At 42.9% G+C, this 14,303-nt stretch overlaps 1 protein-coding gene across 1 annotated transcript in view; it reads right to left on the bottom strand.

Annotated features, from left to right (window-relative positions):
* Nucleotides 1–14,303, bottom strand: part of LOC144792084 (putative cation-transporting ATPase 13A4) — a 439,619-nt gene that overhangs the window by 319,947 nt on the left and 105,369 nt on the right. The window contains exons 6-9 of the mRNA XM_078666936.1: nt 9,636–9,706; nt 9,464–9,544; nt 7,345–7,414; nt 6,550–6,684 (exon numbers count right to left, since the gene is read on the bottom strand). Coding sequence (XP_078523062.1) covers nt 6,550–6,684; nt 7,345–7,414; nt 9,464–9,544; nt 9,636–9,706 — 357 coding nt within the window. The remainder of the gene's footprint in view (nt 1–6,549; nt 6,685–7,344; nt 7,415–9,463; nt 9,545–9,635; nt 9,707–14,303) is intronic.

Here is a 14,303-nt window from a genome sequence, read left to right as displayed (position 1 = left end):
GAGTGGGTGTGTGTGGCTCTGGGTGTGTGTGTGTGTGTGTGGCTCTGGGTGTGTGTGTGTGTGGCTCTGGGTGTGTGTGTGTGGCTCTGGGTGTGTGTGTGTGTGTGTGGCTCTGGGTGTGTGTGTGTGTGTGGCTCTGGGTGTGTGGCTCTGGGTGTGTGTGTGTGGCTCTGGGTGTGTGTTGCTGCCTCTGGGGGTGTGTGTGTGGCTCTGGGTGTGTGTGTGTGGCTCTGGGTGTGTGTGTGTGGTAGTAATTGCTGTCTGCTGAGCTCGTCCGTAGGGTACAATAGGTCTCACTTTTGCGAGAGATTAAGCTATTGGCAATGTAAATGACAATCCATTTATTTATCTGTTTTCAAAACCAACACATAAATAAAAATTTTGTCATTTACAATGCCAATAGCTCTAACTTTTCCAAAGGCGAAACCGTTGCATTGTAAATGCTTGTTTCTGTTTCTCACCACTGAGAAAATATACGCGCATTGGGGAATACCCATTTCTCAAGCCATGACAGAAGTTTATCTCCCAAAATTTCCAAGGCCGACTGGTGAGGAGCTTACAAAGGAAGGTCCGCGCGCCTGGGATCGGAATTTACTAGATATCCCTGTTAGCGCAGCGACCTCGGAATCGAACACAGAGTAAGAGCAAGGGAATTCTGTGCCGCACTGAAGCAACTAATGTATTTCCCCCCGCATCTTGTATCTCAAATAACAGAGCAATCCTATCTCCCACCTCACTCTGCTCCGCTTTTTGGTGGGCTGGGCTCAGATCATGGAGCCGGGTCCCCCATTCCTCCACTGTATGGGAGGAGAGAAGCTGAGGTCATTTAAGCCACCTTGTCGCTGATCTTAGTCAACGGAGGCACCCTCGACAAGAATATAATGCCTCGGTGCCTGTCGCCCTCTCGTGGAACCGTCGCTCGAGGGTAGGAGAGGTCAGAGACACGGAGAAGTGCTCCGACTGTGCTGGAACTTTCTCGGCTACGCTGAGGCCCTGGTCACTGGGGCTTCTCTTTTTGTGTAGGTCCTGGAAGGTTGATAGTGCTGATCTCATCCCTTTGGAGATCGCTCCGTGAGGGCACACACAGGGACGAGTGCTTGGATCGGAGCTCTCATTGTGTGGAGCACTCTGCCCCTCATTGATCTTTGAGCAGGAATGGATTGGTGGTAAAGCAGCCGCTCGGTCGAGACCGGCAGCGCCTATGCTTGTGTTTTGCTTGGGATTTGCCTGTGACTCTACTGGGGCAAGCAGCGAGATCATAGCTCTTGTTGCGTGGTGTCCTTAGGCATGACTCCGCCCCTCACCGGTCGTTGAGCAGAGATGGATTTGAGTGAAGCAACCGCTGGTTCAGGAACGTGAGCGCTTCTGCTTGTGGTCTGCTTGTGTTTTGTTCTGGAATTTGTTTTGGATTCTACTGAGTTAGACGGCGAGATCCCCTGGACGTGTGGGTTTCACACTCGCCGGGTCATGGCGCCTGCTCGCTAACATAAGCCGATAGTGCTCATAGTCTGGAGACTTGCGTCTACATGGTGGTGATCTCACTTTGAGATTCCCTTTCTTGATGAGTCGGCAGTTGCCCCCATGTTCGGCAAATGGCTGCTACATCTATACCAATAACTAATCATCTGCTTTCAGCCTTTCGTTAGGCAGGAAGAGACAAAGACGTTCTCCAGAAGTCTACCACAGAGGGAGGGTAAAGGACAAAGCAATTACATCGCATATAGAAACTGAAAAAGCACTACTCCTTTAATGGCCCATCTAATTGAAATTGTTATAGGACTACATTTCAGGTTATGATAACTGCTACAAATGGTGCGGCCATCTTGGACTGACTCCCTCGCAATGGATTAGCCCATAGACGTTCTAGATAACACTCATGGGTTTACCTCTCCACAAGTACACAGGTGGAAATGTTTCCTCTGACCAAGCCCCACATCTACTAAACACTTTTATCTTGGCATTAGCCTCACAAACTTGAGCTAGCGCCTTATCCACCCCCTCTTCTTACCCTCATCCCTTAACCTAACACCTGCATCTCCTCTTCTCCAACACCTCCACCTCATCTCATGCCTTACCTTCAATCTATCCAAGCCCAGCCCCCCTTCACAGCACATGACCACCATAACCTTCCCAATCCCACAACCACGCATACCGCTCCATGCCACTCAACCCCCACTAACAAGGGCCAACCCCACTATGGAGCGCCCAGGCCTATACACTTATACCAATAATTACACCTCCCCAACCTTTAAAAAAAAGCTGCCAAATGCTTTAAACACAATCTGTTAAAATCACACCCAAACCCTCTATCTCAGACTCCTACTTTTCAACAAACAAAAGATACATAACCACCAACATCATTTTTTACACCAAAAGATGAGCACAATGGAGGAAAGCCTTTCTCACCCCGTTCGCCATCTCCTCCACTAGAAAAACAGAGCATGGTCTCAACATTTCTATCTCCCCATCTACAAAGCTGCAGCTACAATCACCATTTATCTCACTGGGATCATCCTCATGCAATCATCAGACCGTAGCTTAAACCTGCTGGATAACATTTTTCCCCACATCAAGGAAAAAGTAGTAAAACCCTACCCCCTCCCAAGTAGCTCCCATCCCCAGCACACTTCTAACTTTCCTCTTGATTCTCCTTCCTAGACACTCTCCTTCGATAACAATATCAACATATACACCCAGTGTCAGTGCTACTCCCAACTCCTCTCCTGACTCCCTTGCAAGACACTCCTCCTTATGACATAACCCACATATCCACCCATCCTTGACCCACCAGCCCCCCTTGGAAATGACATACATCCTCCCAACTCTTCCCCTTGCAACATCTACATTCCCACTCTTCCAACCACACCTCACATCACTACCATCCATACATATACACATCCCACCAGACCACCCCCCTCCCGAGATAACCAGCCAGGCAGGATGCAACACAACATCACTGACTACGTTTTTCCCTCATACTACCTACTTGACACAAGCACACTCCCTTACCTACAATCTAATCATTAAGCACATTATCACCCACAGCAGACCCTTGACTTGACCTAGACTCCAAACTCACCCAACAGCTGCACGCACACCCCCAAAAACAGCAGCCCCCAAGGTAGAGATCAGTTCCTTACCTCATTACTTCAACCCGCCCAATCCGAAGGACAAATCCTCTATCAGATAAAGACTTACTCTCCCTACTACGCTCCTATGATCTCCTGCATCCCACCCTTAACACAGCACTTTCAGATAACTTGCACATAGATTCCCTAATCCAAACTATCCCTTCCAATACTCACAGACTTAAAAGACATAATCACAGAGGTATCATTGAAAACAACCTCAGGCGAGTCCCCCTCACACAAGAATCCCACACAACCCTCATCAAGCCCCATCTTAAATGCGTACTTCTAAACTTTAGATCTGCATCGACTTGCCGCTGATTTAGCAGACCTCATACTCACACATAAACCTGACTTAAACCTGGTTAAATTAATCTTCTAAGCCCATACTCGACATACTGGTACCCCCAAACCATGATATCATCAGACTAGACAGAATAGATAAGCCAGGTGGTGGTATTGTCAGCATAGACTGGAACAATCTCTCAGTGAGCCGCTCCCAATCTCCAGTATTCCCCTCCTGTGAATACCAATGCTTAGACATCACTAGTAATAACAAACAAGTTTGCTACCTGCACACTCTCTATCATCCACCAGGTGATAACCTCACCTTCATCGAACATCTCATGGACATTGTGTCTACTAATGCCAGTCAATAAAACACCAAAATATTTCTAGGAGACCTCAATCTCCACTGGAATGACCCTAATTATTCAGTGGTCAAGAGCCTCAAAGCCTTCCTCTCGGACCTTGACCTCACCCAAATCTTTAACAGCTCCACACTTGATAGAGGCTCAATCCTTGACCTAGTCATCTCTAAGGCCAAATCCATTCAGCTCGATACTATCCTACCATGTGATTGGTCTGACCATCACATCATCACCTTCTTCATCAACGAAACAGTACAACTTAACTCTGCTCAACCCACGAGAACTGCAATATGGAAGAGGAACCTAAAAAATATTGGTGCTGACCTAATCACAACCTCTACCACCAACATCCTTCTTTCTCCAGTGGGACTATCTGATGTTCAAGATCTTACCAACCAATACTTCCACTCCATGAACATTAGTATTAGACAAGGTAGCCCCCCCTACAATTGAAGAGAGTCACCACGAAAGACTCAAAACCCTGGTACGATGGAAGACTCAATGAGGACAGACGATCCCTAATATCAATTGAAGGAAGATGGAGATCCGCACCATCCGCTAACCACCTCAAGCTGCTAAGAACAAAGAGAAACTCCTACTACAGAAAGATCAGATGATCTAAAGCAGACTTTTTCGGTAATCAATTAGACCAAGCCAAGAATCGTCCCAAAAACTATTCAGTCTAAGGGTGCACGTCACCCCCCCTCCACGCCAACGCAGGCACACTACCCAATTGCGAAGCGTTTGCTTCTTTCTTCACTATGAAGACCGAAAACATAATGAAGGACCTACTCAATTGTTTAATAACGCATACTGACAGACACATGGACACTTAATCATCCCTTCCAGGAGTCCCAACCAGAGGTTCACCAAAGTTCGACCTAAAAATAATGCCTCCTGGTCTTCCTTCAACACTTACAGTGAAGACGCTATACTAAAAAAACTCATGGCTTTGGATCCCGCCAATCACTTCACAGACCCTCTTCCCGCAAACTGCATAAACGACTTCATTCTATTGCTATGGCCTCTATGGACCAAGATTATAAATACCTCTCACCTTCAAGGAATCATCTCTGAAATCCTTAAATCTGGGCAGGTATCCCCATCCTAAAGAAGCTAACGGTTGACCACGCAGACTCAAATATTTACCGCCCAATATCCACATGCCTACTGTGGCCAATCTCTTAGAAAAATGTGTACACATTCAGCTTTGCAAACACATAGATCATTTCAACCTTGTCAACCAATGCCAATCCGGCTTCCGGGCAGGGCACAGTACCTAATCAGCCATGACCCACAAAATAGATGATGCACTACAAATCTTTGACCAAAACAAAGCTTGTTTGCTAATCTTTTTTGACCTCTCTTCGGCTTTTCACACCGTCAAACATGACAACTTGCTAGACCTACTGAAACACAGAATGGGATTATCTGGATCTTTTCTGGATTGGATCACCTTGTTCCTGCAAAACAGATCTCAACGATTCAAGGTTAATCATTACCTGTCCAACCCCGTCCTAGATACTTTAGGAGTCCCACGGGGATCATCCCTTTCTCCTACACGTTTCAATTAATTCATGGAACCAAAATTATCAACTTCTCTAACGTACAGTATTATATGTACGCAGATAATACACAACTATATTTAAAGATCCGCTCACTAGAATACATCAAATCTCTCAACTCAATGCTAGGAAAAACTCAGACCTGGCTGGCCGAAAACCATCTAAAACTAAATACCCTTAAAACTGAATTCCTCCCAAGTAATCATAATCCAAGACTGGATGAAACCTCTAACAGCACTCAACTGCGAACTTCTTATTTTTGACTCATTGAAATTGCTGACAGTAACTCTAGACAGAAATCTAAATATGCAGAAACACATCAGTGCCGCAACCAAAGGAGCAAACTTTCAGATGAACACCTTGAGAAAACTAAAACCCTTCCTGCTCGCAAAGGACTTCAAACTGGCAGTTCAAGCACTAGTTATCCCAAGAGTAAAATATGGGAGTGTCTCTCTTTGTGGTCTTCCCAGATCATCGACGGCCTCTCTAAGAGCTTCAATCAACAAAGCAGCTAGACTTATTACTGGCTCAAAAAGAAACTCTCACATTTACCCATTCCTCAGATCCCTTTCGAAGCCGGAATTCAACTAAAAATCGCATTGCATGTTGGATGCATAAAGCCATACACCACAAAACTCCGAGCTATCTGGCACATAAACTGGTGCCTTCATGTGGTAACAGATCCTCCAGAAGTGCCAGTTACCTTTACTGAAACCATAAAGATTCATCAAGAACAAAACAAACAACCAAGCATTCTCGGGGATGGCGCCCAGGATTTGGAATGCACTACCCCCAGAAACTAGACAGAATACCTCTACTGCATCTTTCAAAAAAGAAGTGAGTTCCCTTCTCATGTCTAAATTCACATGAGCCATGTTTATATGTAGTTATATGATTTTTGAATTGGTTGGAACATTTTGTTATTTACCATATGCCTGTTTATTTCCTATACTTACCTTGTAAAGCGCTCTGATACCCGCAAGGGTCTTGTTCGCGCTATATAAAACTTTTAAAATTAAATAAATAAAATAAACAATCCAGAATGTTAACATTGTTATTTCTATGTGGGTTACCTGTGGGTTACCTGATCTGTGTCAGAGTATTAAAGCTGTCTGTAGTCATGAACATAATGGCATTAGTTTAAAATACATTTCCCCAAGGATAGGACCCACATGTGAATGAAATCCACTTGGCCAAGACACTCACCTTCCTGAGATCATGCACCGTGACACTGATGGATATGATTGTGAGTGTCATTATTGCAAATGAATATTCATAGTACGTATAGGCCACCCAGAGGCTGATACTGGCAGCTTGAAACCAATAGAATGGATTTAAGACCTGAAACAAATGTATAACTTGGGTTATGTCTCTGTGATCAATGCATTTCTCATACTAATTATGCCTCCGCCTTTGATTGCTCTCTCATCTTGGACCATTCTCATTTTGTCAATTAATCAATCAATCAATCATGAGTGTGTAAAGCATGGCTACTCCCCAGTAAGGGCCTCAAGGCATTGAATTGTGTGACAGAAAAATGTGTCAGATCATGTTAAAAGTCCCTTACAACACAGATGGGAAAACAGTCAAGTTTCTTTATTAGAAAGACAAGGCATAGTGCTCTTTTTACTGGTGTGATATTTTCTAGAAAAGCAAGTATGCACAGCTATTTTCACATATGCAGGCTTTGCTCAGAAACAATAAAAGTGAAATTTGACAAAATTGTTAATATTGCACCACGCTGAAGTTATTACATTGTACAATCTTCTCAGACTTTGGTATGTAACCTAGCGTAAGTGTGGACGTCTTAGTGCATGGTCTTGATTTTTAAAAGTATAAATCCACTTATGGTCATTATGTCAATAAAGAGACCCCCTCTTAGAGGGAGTTTCACAAGAGCTGTTATCTTTTTATGAACTATACATTCATCAGTATACTTTGTAATTATACAATGTGCTTTAACATTCAAATAACACCCCTTTCCCTCCAGCTCAAGCATACCTCTTTGAAAAGTAGTTTCCAAATGGGGAGGATGTCCACTTCAATGGTATTTGGCCCACAGATCTTTTCCCTAAAATAGATTGTTGATTGACAGTGTTAGTCTCTTCAACCAATCCTTCAATTCCAGACTCATTTTGCTAACAAAGGCAGGTCTACTAACACTCAGACACTTTATTATTACACGTATGAAGCAGGAAACACATGTGGAGCAAATCTGCCAAAGCTTTGGATTTTTTGGTATCTTTTGGGCTTAGGGCTCCTTTGGGTATTACAGACGGGGCACTACGTTGACTAACGTGGTACATCATTAGCCATAGCAACAACTCCCATGGAGCTTAGAAATAAGTGAATTTTCTCATTTGCATGGTGGTGGTCCTGATGCTTGGAGGCCCTGAGTTTCTATGAAGATGCTTCCATGTGGGCTCATCTGCAACTGTAGAAAGGAGAAACAGGCCAAGCAAGACCATCAAGTAGAGGAGGGGTACGTGGTCAAGGCACTGCACGTATGATTGGGATCAAGGAAAGCACTGTTGTGGACTATGCTAAGTTGAGAAATGAAATATTACATTGTTACACCCTATTGAGCAAGAAGAAGATTAGAAGATTCTGTCTCATTCAAATGAATGAAGACAAACCTAATAAAATAAATATATTATTCAATGTGTATTTGTAAATTAATGGAATATACTTTACTCTGATGAAATCCTTACTCTTTGTAATACAGAATAGTGCTTACTTTTTCTGAATACATTCTCATTCTAAGTGCTGTCAATGGGGAGAAATTCTCTTTGTAGCTTGCTTTCAAATGACCTCTCCCTTTCCCAAACTGCTTCCTTGTCCCTACATAAGTTGCTCCACACCTCTGCAGTATAGCTGCTGCTGTGCATTGCTTTATGGAATTGGTAACACCCAACTCTTTGTGCTGGGATAAACACAGACTAGGACACTGGTCTGAACCCTGCAGGTCTCCATCGAGAACCTGCAATTCCAGACCTTTGAGCATCCTTGTGGGCTGTCCTCTGTGATGAGGCTATGGATAGTTGGCGTGCCCAAAGATTCTATTAGCAGAGTGAGACTTTGAGCCGTGCCCATGTCAAGGAACGTCACAAGGTCGATAAGCTTAAGTCCCACAGGTGGCATGTAATTGCTCATGGTTGCTGTTAGCTTCCTATACATATTCTGTGGTCCAGCACAACATTTCAAAGTGCAAATTGTACAATTCCACACAATTCAAGTAATTATTAAACACAACGCACAGACTCCATGGATTAGTTACGTAGACTTTTCTTTATTTATCTGTTTCTGTCTTCTTAAAAAGGATTTTTCTTTCATGCAAACTGCAAACACAGGCACTGCAGTGACAGGCCTGAGACAGCTTTGAAAGGCTACTTGTGTGGGTGGCACAATGAGTGCTGCAGGCCCACTAGTAGCATTTGAAGTACAGGCCCTGGGTATATGGTATACCATTTTAAAAGGGGCTTACCAGTCTCCCAAAAATATGCCAATCAGATAAAAACCAATGGTGTCATGTTTTTAGCTGTCCCTGTACTTTAAATCACAGCTATCTCTGCCCAGGTAGTAGGCGGCTCACCTTATGTGTAAATAGGTACTATATACTTACAAATTTGGCTTCACCCCATGGTTTCTGGGAGTAGGGACATGTAAGTCCACATTATGGAGTAAATGTATGCTCAGAAATGGTGAATTGACAAAAGCCGTAAAGTTACCAAAAAGTGTAAGGGTAAATATACACATGAGTAAATCTACACATATAAATTAAGGATCAAGGTGTTGTAGTGAGTTTCAGAATACCAGTTGAACCAGGTAAGTGAGTGGTTGTTCAGATCTCAATAGAAAGCCTGGAGTTCACAACATGTGCAGAGAGTCTGAAAACCTTTTGCTTAATTTGTCTCCCTGCATAATACCTGCTCACATTGCTTCCAGAAATTCAGTGTTTGCATTCAACACTTTTAACAGTTGCAAAGCACCTACCACGCATGAATGTGAGTGAGACCAAGAGGACTATAGGTCAACTTTGTTTCAAAGGTTATTAATGAAAGGGTACCATTGATTTGCTGTGCAGCACCACTACAAAGCAGCTTTGCCTGCAGTATCTTACCGGAGGATGTGTTCTTCGATTGTAAATCCTGATCCAAACTTTGAATGTATCTCTGAGCAGGAGTATTTGTCTTCCAGCACCCTGCAATGTGTAAAGCAAACCCTGCCAGGTTAGGATCTTGCAAGAGGATATCTAACTATGGAGACACAGGTAAACAGTAGTTTTAACTCACCCAATTTTCTGGAACTGCTTCTCTGAACTGTCCCAGGCATAGCGAATTTTCTGTACCTGGATGCACCTCACCTGCAGAGTAAAACAAGCTCAAGTATGCAAATAAAGTCTTGACTAGTGAGAATACTTCTAATAATCCTGCTGTAGGCCCAATGAACCTGTGTCTGCATATGAGAGAACTTGAGCACTGGTTAGGTTGGAGCAATGGGGCAAAATGTTGGTCTTAGGCCTAGTGCTGTACCTGTGCCACACAAGGTTTGCTTTAGTTCATGCACCCTCAGTACAGCACAGGTTTGTTTGATTAGGAATTGTAACATTCTGCATGACAGACAATACAGAGCACTCTGAGGCACTGTAAATGCACATCAATACAATATTACATCACCACAGAAGCAACAGGGTAATTCCAAAACTACTGACGAATGAGGGGGGAGAATAAAGACACAGAGTCATCACCATTACCCAACTAGGATGACCTACAACTAACCGTGTGTAGGAATGTAGTAGCATCAGAGCCACTATATCCGCCACACTCAACACCGCCCACCATCAAAGACTCTTATGGATACTTAAAAAACTCAAGATTCCTGAACGACCATCAAAAGGGGCCTCCTGCTATCTTAAAGGCCAACAATGGCCAGTATAAGTCAATCTTGAATTTGATGTCAGCCACCCAGTAAACATGTATTTAATGTTTCAGTTCAACCCTGAACAAGGATAGGTCTGCTTCCTGAAACACAGCATGTTGACATGGAGTCTTGACACTGACAGTGAGTGCAAACTGTGAATATGCTGCCTGTATGGAGCTGTGACACAGGAACTTGATTGCTGTTGTCAAGCACTTTGAGCACTTTGGATTACTGTTTAAAAGACTTCTAACTATGGACTTTTACAATTTTACACTACTAGTATGGAATGCTAATATTGATGTTGGGCATGCCAAACAGTATTTAATCGATTGATTGTTTCTGCAGAATGCTCTCATAGTGACAAACTTTGTCTTTTGACCAATATTGACATCTAAACACTGATCCTTGTAAGAATTGATTGCATTTCCTTAGGCTTTCACAAAAGGAACTCTGGATTTTAAAGGATATCAGTGAGGAGCGCACAGCGGTCAATTGTCATGTTTTAACCTCTTCACAGATAGTTAAAATTTGACACTGAAAGGCAAAAGACCGAGATACATCTGAAAATCACTGGGCCTGAATATGATGATTGGTGTTTATCTGATTGTGGGTTCAGACCACCCCAATACCGCCATCACCGTTGAAATTTCAGCTACTGAGGCGGCAGTGGCAGAGGTGGCCCATGGAGGAGGTCTTGTTCAGCTCACCGCCAGCCCAATTACAACCTGACCTGTTTCTGGCGGGGACATTGCCATGCGAAAGTTGCCAGAAAGGCAGGTAATGAGCTGAATTAATGGCTTGAGGGTGAATATGTAATGTAGCTGGTGCTCATGCAGTGCACCCCAATGCCTCCAGGTTGGATCGCATAATAGTTCCCTTGCACAACTGAATGCAACGAAACAATGTGCCCTCTGCCTGGAGGTACCTCAATGTGCCCGGCATTGGCTTCCAGCTCAATTCCAGAGCTGAAGCGTGTCGCCCCATCCCCCCATAACTCCACTGCCCACACACTGCTAGCCCCATGGAAAACTTGTAATACGGTGGGTAAAAGGCCATGGCTCAGTGAACTTCTTGGGACTGCCTCAACAGTGGTACAGCAGTGAGACTGCTAAACACGTAATCGACCCCATAATCCATATGAATTCTTATTGAGGACGGGCTAAGCATTACACCTAGAGTTCTCTTTAGGTAGTACATATGCTAGAGCTATCGTTAACATAATAGGATGGGTTTATAACCTAATACACGCTAACCTAGGATCTCTAAGGCACATTTAAAAATTGGAGCCTTTTAGAAATGAGCCGTCGCAGTACATTTTTATTACGAATCTTAGTATAGCCCTAATGCGTCTCACTGCACACTAGCACTTTTACAATCCTGGATGCCAGCACATTTGAAGCTCTTTCCAAAGGACTTGACACCGAGAATAAGCTTCAAATTGGATGTAGAACACTGTTCGTAATTAAAAAATTACTTTCAGCTAGAACACAGAGTATGACGCTGTATCGGTTTGTTGCGATTGAGGATCCTTCCATTAAAGGTTTAAACATCCAGATGGATTAACCTAGAAAACATATCAGGTATCTGTGATTTGTCTAATGGAGGAGTACAAGATCTAACTCATGTTTTGTCAGCCGGTTTATAAAGCCTATTTCTTTTAGATACAAAGTCCAATCTGCTCAAGATTAAATCATGTTATGCAAGTCGCTTTCTGATGAATTTGTCTGTCATAATTTGTTGAAGTTTTTAAAGAGTTTTTCAAAGTTGTTTTAAAGTATGTAATAAGAATTGTTTTAAATTCATGTATTTATTTATTTGGTGGCCTCAGTAGAGGTTTAAATCAAATCAAATAAAAACCTTGAACTACTGATGAGGGGGTAAGTGCAGTGAAAGACCTGGTTATCTGAGAGGATAATGTGTAAAATATATTTGTTTTGTGTCAAACAATAACACATTGGTAGCTGTAGTTGAATAATTACACTTCTGAAACCTTCAAACCTTGGGTCAAGTATCTGTAGTGATCCACATTGATAGAAGACAGTACTCACATGGTATTAAAACACCCTGCTACCAGCAAGGTGTAGGTCAATTTTAAACCAAGGTTATACAATTCAAGAATAGGAGATAAAGGATGCAGAAGCACACATAATCTGCAGTTCATTATATAAATGGTCAGAGGAAAGCCAATTCTTAAATCCCAGATGTTTGATTCCAAAGTTGTTCCATGCTTTCACATTGCTCGTGATAAAGGATTTGTGCACAACAGCAATATTATGAAAATGACACTGAGGTACATTGTTTCCTATTTAGTATAAAGTCAAGAACAGAGGCTAATCTCACCTTTATAATATCAATACCCAACAATTCCAATAGGCTGTTACACGTCACATCTTGTTTCCTATGACAGTAACTAAAAAGGTTCCAAAACAATGCAGCAAAACGGTTGCTTCGCCTACCGCAGTGGGCTCATTATCACAGTACTTTAAGCATATCTTTGGCTACTAGATGCAAGACTCTTGATTTCTAGGAAACTCAGCTTATCCAAAAAGCATTCAGGGAAAAATCCTGCAATACCTACAACAATTCCACTGATATTGCAAAACATGAACCTTTTCTTAAGGTTAGCACCTTGAGCTATTGTTCAAGAAGAAATACTTGCCTTTGAAATTCACAAAACCACTTAAAATTCAGGAAAGAAGTACAAACATGCCTCTTCCCAAGATAATGAATCTGCACAGTTGGATCCTCTGATTCCAGCATTAAACCACTTGGAGCGCTCAGCAACAGAATGCGTAAAGTCCCATGATCACTACATGCATGATCAGATCTGAGGAACACACCCCCTTCTGACCAGGAATGACTAGGGGGCATATTACCAAGCAATAGCGATAATTATCGCTATTGCTTGGTTAGAGACAAAAATTTACCGCAGAGCTGCGGCGATTTTTATCGCAGATAAACCTTGGTATTACCAAGGTTTATCGCAAATGCGAGAAAAAACGGCCGCAATGCATGAATATCGCTGAAAAGTCAGCGATATTCATGCATTACCGAGGTAATGCTCTTAGCCATGTTATCCACCTCCCATTGGATAACATGGCTAAGAACTGCTCAGGGCAGGTGTTAGCTTTTGGAGATATTCGCACTTAGCGCGAATATCTCCATAAGTTGGTAATAGGAGATGGCGATGTTAGCGACTGTTTCCAGTCGCTAACATCTTGGCACGCCCACTTTGCATGTCATTAGTGATAAATTTCACTGACATGCAAAGTGGGGCCCAAGATGGTCGCTATCTCCTACTAGCTGTCGCTAACTGGTGTTAGCGACAGCTAGGTAATAGGGAGATCATTTTATCTCCGCTTTCTTGCCTTTTAAAGCCAAAAAAGCGGAGATAAACCCCCTTGATAATATGCCCCTATATTCTCTGGTCACCCTCTCCAGGATCCTTTTCAGTTGACAGCAATGGTGCACAAATTGCAGAGGAGGCATTACAACTGGATATCACATCAGCCAACTGTAACCAATGCAGACTGTGGAGCAAGCACAAACCTAAGCAATCCAGATGAAGCTCCAATAACAGAGCTAAACCACTGCAGGGTAGGACCACCATCAGAATATCATTGCCAATATCCTGAAACAAGCCACTCAAGGGAAGGACAGTAAAGGACTGGAGATAACAATGAATGCAGCACTCTTCCAAGTAAGAACACCCCTAATGTGTAGTGTGCCACACATTCAAGAATGTGCTACAGTGCCCCACCTAGGCACTAGAAGCAATATATAAATGCTACAATGCAATACGTGAAACGATGTGAGAAGGGTGATGGTATGAGGGCATATTTCCTTGCTACTTACATTAGTTTCTTATTACATCAAATCATAAAAAAAGAATAACACAAACACAACCAGTGTGTCAATCCATTTCAGCCGCTGCAGAACCTTTGCAATAACCCCTGCCCGCTTGCACAAATCCATGGATTAACTTTGCATAGCCTAAAAAGGATAAACTCCTAGAGGTACCAGTGACTTCACTTAAGGCA

Source organism: Lissotriton helveticus, chromosome 11, assembly GCF_964261635.1.
Source record: "Lissotriton helveticus chromosome 11, aLisHel1.1, whole genome shotgun sequence".
In the NCBI taxonomy this organism is placed as follows: domain Eukaryota; kingdom Metazoa; phylum Chordata; class Amphibia; order Caudata; family Salamandridae; genus Lissotriton; species Lissotriton helveticus.
The sequence above is the reverse complement of the archived record's forward strand: the minus strand, read 5'-3'. Positions and strand labels throughout refer to the sequence as shown.